This window comes from Lygodium microphyllum, chromosome 21 (assembly GCF_053477565.2).
Source record: "Lygodium microphyllum isolate KBCC chromosome 21, Lygodium_microphyllum_v1.1.10, whole genome shotgun sequence".
NCBI classification, from domain to species: Eukaryota; Viridiplantae; Streptophyta; class Polypodiopsida; order Schizaeales; family Lygodiaceae; genus Lygodium; species Lygodium microphyllum.
This window is the reverse complement of record NC_141155.1, coordinates 76,067,527-76,073,526: the sequence shown is the minus strand read 5'-3', so window position 1 is coordinate 76,073,526 and position 6,000 is coordinate 76,067,527. Positions and strand designations below refer to the sequence as shown.

The 6,000-nt window shown below is 39.2% G+C and overlaps 1 protein-coding gene across 5 annotated transcripts in view; it reads right to left on the bottom strand.

Moving 5' to 3' along the window:
- Positions 1 to 2,827: 2,827 nt before the first annotated feature.
- Positions 2,828 to 6,000, bottom strand: part of KAPP (kinase associated protein phosphatase) — a 73,636-nt gene continuing 70,463 nt past the window's right edge. The window contains exons 9-13 of one of the 5 annotated variants that reach the window (XM_087662088.1): positions 4,661 to 4,776; positions 4,359 to 4,488; positions 4,218 to 4,272; positions 3,321 to 3,488; positions 2,830 to 3,236 (exon numbers count right to left, since the gene is read on the bottom strand). In XM_087662088.1, the coding sequence (XP_087518214.1) occupies positions 3,327 to 3,488; positions 4,218 to 4,272; positions 4,359 to 4,488; positions 4,661 to 4,776 (463 nt within the window). In that variant the 3' untranslated portion in view covers positions 2,830 to 3,236; positions 3,321 to 3,326. Of the gene's footprint in view, positions 3,489 to 4,217; positions 4,273 to 4,358; positions 4,489 to 4,660; positions 4,777 to 6,000 lie in introns of all 5 variants that reach the window. The other 4 variants (XM_087662091.1, XM_087662089.1, XM_087662092.1 and 1 more) reach the window with 4 other exon arrangements.

The following is a 6,000-nucleotide window of genomic DNA, read 5'->3' as shown; positions in this document are numbered from 1 at the left end:
AGATTGAAAAAGTGAAAATAAGTACTTTAGTATTCAACTCTCCACTTTTTCTTGCTTTAAGGAAGAGAGAGAGGGGACTAAAAGGCCCAAAAGAGAGTTCATTCTTTTCCTAATGCTAAAGTTGGTCATCCTTTGTATAGATAAATGGGGAGGACATGTCAAGGATTTGCTCCATTCTACTCTCAAGGATTTATGATTAAATGTACCAAACCTTACACACTATGATGAAATGGAGTTGATGAGTGAGAATGGATCACTTATGGAGATAGTTAGAGGTATACTAAAAGGTAAGTATTTACTTGACAAACTTTTGGTTAGATGTACTCATGACATGTTGTGTGTTAAACCATTCATCCATGAGCATTGATGATTATTATGCCCTAAAAAGCCTAGAATGATCATATTCTCCTATTTATGAATCGATTACGTATCTTGCACATGGAAATATTTGGGTACTCAAGATCAATGAATGAAATTGATGGGCCACTATAGTAATGATGTGGGAAGCCTTTGAATCTTGACTAAGAATTGGCACAAGTAGTGCTAGTTATGGAGAGAGAGAGAGAGAGAGAGCCATGCGCATGGGGATGGAGGTAAGCACTCAAATCACGTGTTTTTTGAGTATATGAAGTCTTATTTGGGGGGGGGGGGGAGGTGACATCAACTACTACACCATTTGGTTTAGAATACTAGTGTATTAGAGAGACTAGAGGAAATACCACCCTTGTACAATGGTAATGTGGTTTACAAGCTTCCACCAAGGTAGAAAACATGCATCCTATGGAGGGTGTGGAGCAAAAGAAGATGGCTAGCGCTAGACAAATTCTACATTAATGTCAATGATATTTCTTGGCATAGTTCAGTAAAGCAAGTGTGTTGAAGAACTATAGTACCCAAATGGTCATTACTTTGGCCATTCGGTCACTAGAGAACCAAACCATGTTGCATGGACTAGTGGTAAACTCTTCATTTGCAAAGTCTATAAAGGGATTATGAGATAGCCTCCTACATTGTGTATCCCATATTTCACAAGTATATTGAATTAAGGCTGATTTCCTGCAATGTAGGGAAACTTAATACCAACATACTAGCTATTGGGATGCCATTTGGCCGTCTAGGAAGCCTTGCATGATTCTATTTTATTGAGAGCATGGCCTTTGATCTCCTGATCTTAGCATTGAAAGAAAAGATCTAAAAATACACCAATAGTCATTTAAAAAGTGATATTGCTTAACAAGCTTGAGATATTAAGTTTCAATCCTCTTTTTATCTCAAAAAATATTTTGCACATGTTGCCTTTAATTGGTGGTTGAGCTTGGCAAAGGGAGGCCATTTAAAGCTTGAAAAATCAAATAAAGCAAGGAGGGATATTGCACACTATTGGCAATGTTGTGGGGGAAACACCCTTAAAAGGCCCAAAAAAAAGTTCATTCTTTTCCTAATGCTAAAGTTGGTCATCCTTTGTATAGATAAAGGGGGAGGACATGTCAAGGATTTGCTCCATTCTACTCTCAAGGATTTATGATTAAGTGTACCAAACCTCACACACTATCATGAAATGGAGTTGATGAGTAGGAGTGGATCACTTATGGAGATAGTTAGAGGTATGCTAAAAGGTAAGTATTTACTTGACAAACTTTTGGTTAGGTGTACTCATGACATGTGTGGTAAACCATTCATCCACGGGCATTGATGATTATTATGTCCTAAAAAGCATGGAATGATCACATCCTCCTATTTATGAATCAATTGTGTATATTGCACATGGAAATATTTGGGTACTCAAGATCAATGAATGAAATTGATGGACCATTGTAGTAATGATGTGGAGACCCTTTGAATCTTGACTAAGAGTTAGCAAAAGTAGCGTTGGTTTGGGGACTCATGGAGAGAGAGAGAGAGAGAGAGAGAGAGAGAGAGAGAGAGAGAGCGCTTAGTTGGTTGCAAATTATCTTATATAACTTCATTCTCACTTCACACTATTTGCCACACTTTTTTATTGTTCTACTCGGTTCTGATTCACTCCTTGGCATTATATAAATAAGTAAACGGCCAACTCCAACAAAAGCTCAACAAAACCAATCAACTCTTATATCACAAGCTTTCTAGTTTTGAGCAACTAGTCTACTCTTTGGCACTAGAATGAGAGCAACTTTATATACCTCAACCTAGTTTTGATTTGATTAGTCTACTTACTAGAATGTAAACAAGAGCCTAAACACGTGCAATTTAATTGACCTACACGTGCAAGTTACATTTACAAAGGGGTGAAGTGGCCACTTGCTAGTTCAAAGTCATTATTAACATGCCATGGATATCTACCTACAAGTCCTTGAGAAATGCGCCTAACCTTATGCAATGCTTGTGAAGTAAAGCGCTTTGCTCACACAGTTGAAGATCGACATAAACACATAACCTTACTTATAGCATCTATCGACTCGCGCAAGCCAATCGATCTACACACGTCAAGGGCCTAATATTTGCTTCATTAGCATGCACAACTTGACATACCCAAACAACTCAAGGGTGCCAAAATACACTGAAATTCTAAGAGAACCTTTAAAAATAAGGTTTGAAGGTGAGGAAACCTACATATCTTGGAAAATTTCAGTGCATTTTTACACCCTTAGAATTTGACCCAATCGATCTACACAAGTCAAGGGCCTAATATTTGCTTCATTAGCGTGCACAACTTGACATACCCAAACAACTCCTATGTCCACATTTTCCATGTTTTATTTTCAGCCTATGATAATATGAGTAGCCCAGCCATACTCTATTTCCCTCTAAGAAACAATAAGACTGTTGCATTCCTAGTCGTTTATCCCCATTGCTTGTTTGTTAATGTTCCCGGATATTTATAACTCAAGCAATACTGTAACGGCCATCAGCACCTTTAAGAGATTATCGGAGGTAGTGTAATGCTACAAAGTTGGTCAATTTATATGGTGCCAAATTATGTCTGTCCTAACTTGCAACAGCATTCACATTGACATAGAGGCGCACCTTGCTAATGTTTGTGCCAAGGAGAGGTGTAGAGAATTTGGAATCACTATCAGGATGAGATAATAAATGTTACAACAGCAAGCCATGGCAGGTTAATTTCTGGTGACTGCATAGAACACATCGCTTAAGCTGATAATTGACCCGTGAGTCGGTTTTCTTCATGCACAACAGGCTTTCCTAAGGCTTGGGTCCCCCAGCTGGAAGGTATGCATCAAAGATAGTATCCACACCTTACAAATGAATCAAAATGGAGCCAATAAGAATTTAGGAACCTTAATGATCAGACTGGTCAACCTAAAAGCATTTTGCACCACCTCATCTCAATACATGGGCTTTGGACTGGTTGCAAAATCCAAGACAATCGCAGAAGTATTGTCCTTGGTTCGTAAGGTGCGGGCCTTGCTGATAAGCATATCTGCTATGCCTTGAGCTGACAATGGCTGTGATTTTGTTCCATCCACTGACAATCGTGCATCCCTAGCCTGCAAACAACGTGGATGAAATAGCAATATTGGTCAATTACCCAAACATACCCTTAATTTGAAAATTCACTTTGAGGATTCTAGAAACAAAACTGTGGCCTTTTCTAGTGCTCCCCTGCTCATATACTGCTGCTTATACTGATGGCATTAGAATTACACAAAATACGCACACACACTCTCCTCTAAGCACCTGAAGTTTGACAGAAAGCTGTCACAAATAAGGTGTCATACAGAACTCAAGGATATCAACAACCAGACCAACACATATTTTATGGACTGATGGGAGAAGATGAGAAACTGTTCAAGTTATAAACCAAAGTCCAACTGCAAATGGTAAATACTTAAGAGGCATGGCAAAGAGGACCTATACTGTGTACAAATTCACAATATAGAGTATCATATACCCAGTGAAACGTACAGTAGTAAAGCGAGTCCAGAGATTGAAACAAACACCTCTCCTATGTAGGACTTCAGACCACTACTTACCTATTTGGACCTGCAAGTTGGGTGATCACCATACACTCAAATATGCATCCTTACAGGCATTCATCTCTTTGAGCCTGCCATACCTTGGGCCATTTTTTAAAGCCATCAAGAATAATGAATATATTTTGCATAGATAGACTGACCTAAAACTGGCAGTAAGCACCATATCAAAGGTTTGAGCTGTCTACAATAATGCTTATGATTATTTATGTATTGTTTTGTTTGTAAATTTGACAATATTACCTCAACAGCCAGCTGCAAAACCCGTCTTTGGCTGAGCACATCCCAAAGGCCATCGCTGCATGCACAAAAGCGAAAAGTTTGAAAATCAGTTACGTTATGTCAAGCCTAAACTAAACTGAAAAAGTCCATTAATTCAAAGACCTTGCTATGATAGCTAATGCCTTGCTATCTTCGGTTATTTGCAGCACTTCACTAACAAACGGTTGTGCAGAAAATCGAGAATCTTGTTGTTTCAAAAATTTGTCACCTAAAACACGAGCAATATTCATACCTGCCATCCATGTTGTTCAAAGTTACCATGCATTAGACAAGCAAATTTGCCACTGTTACAGTCAAACATAGAAGGACAACTTTTCCTTCTGTTAATCGAAATGTTTAGAGGTGCCATTAGATAGTAAACAGAGAATGTGTGAGGTAAAATAAAACAAAGGCAAAAGAACTACCACAAAGGCGTGTTTCTCCTTCTCGAAGTTGTTTACCCATCTCAAGCATCCGAGACTTTTCTGAAAAGCTTGTCAACCTATGATCTTCAGTCATGCTTATGAACTTGCCTTCAACACTGCAAATATGAGAAAGAAAAGCATTGGGCATGACATGAAAAACATGGAAGAAAATAGTTTCACAAAGAGCCGCTACTGGAACATCTGTAGGTTGTTCATATTTTCAAGCTTTAATATGAAAATGCTAAAAATGAACATTTGGAATGGTTTGACACATTAGAACCAGAAAGTAGAAATGCACATCTAAAGATAGTGTCCCAAATTACCCTCCTACTTGGCCCTTTTTCCTATTAAAGAAGAGGAATAATTATATCAACAAGACTTCTCTGAGCATGGTAAGAATACCAAAGCACTCAAATAGAAGGGCACAGAGGACCACCACATGGAGGATATTTTATCTCCCTCATGGGCATATCATCTACATAACAGAGGTAATTCAACAGCAGCACACACATGAAAAGATGTAGGAGCTATGCAACCTGGCGAAGTTGCTAAATACCATAAACTCTAGACAAATCTCTTGCATTATTCCAAAAGATTGCCCATGCATGCAACCCTCTGATAGAGCTTGTCTCACAGAGCTTGGGGAGCTTGCACATGCATATGTATCTCCTTGTCTGAATCCATACAATGTTGTAATCCCACTTGATCCTGATTACGTTCAGACATAGAAGTGTCCTGGTTGTCCACATCTAAAGCAATGCCCTACAAATGTCCACCACCTCAGCTCATAAAACAAGGAATGCAACCCACGGGCTTGAAAACGTATTTTAGTCAAGTGAGCTTTACTAGTATCCCATAGTAAACAAGCACGATTTCTATTGCAGGAGGCAGAGTGGGGTTTCACTAAGACCTACCCAAGAGAGTGCAAGAGCAACAAAAGAAGCCTCCAGAGATGCAAAGGGAAGAAAACCACTTCCACCCAAACGGGACACGCCTGTCTAAGTACATCCTGAAATTCTTCCAAGGGTCGCCATGGAACAGCATGAACTAATTGTCCATCCACAAACAAAGGAATACTTTGCATGATGTAGAGCTTGTGGGGTATGAAAGAGAACCTCAAAGAATCCTTTTGGTCCATCATACATATCCTCCACCAGAGGAGCATTTACCTGTCCATTTCCATCTTCCTTAAACAACTCATTACATGACAGCATACCCTCAGTCCTGATACGAGTAATGAGGGGAATGCGACAAGTGAAGTAGAAGATGGCAGCCCGCTCATGGAAGGCTGCAATTTGCTGTACCACTATCTCTATACCCAAAACAGCCACCACATGCTC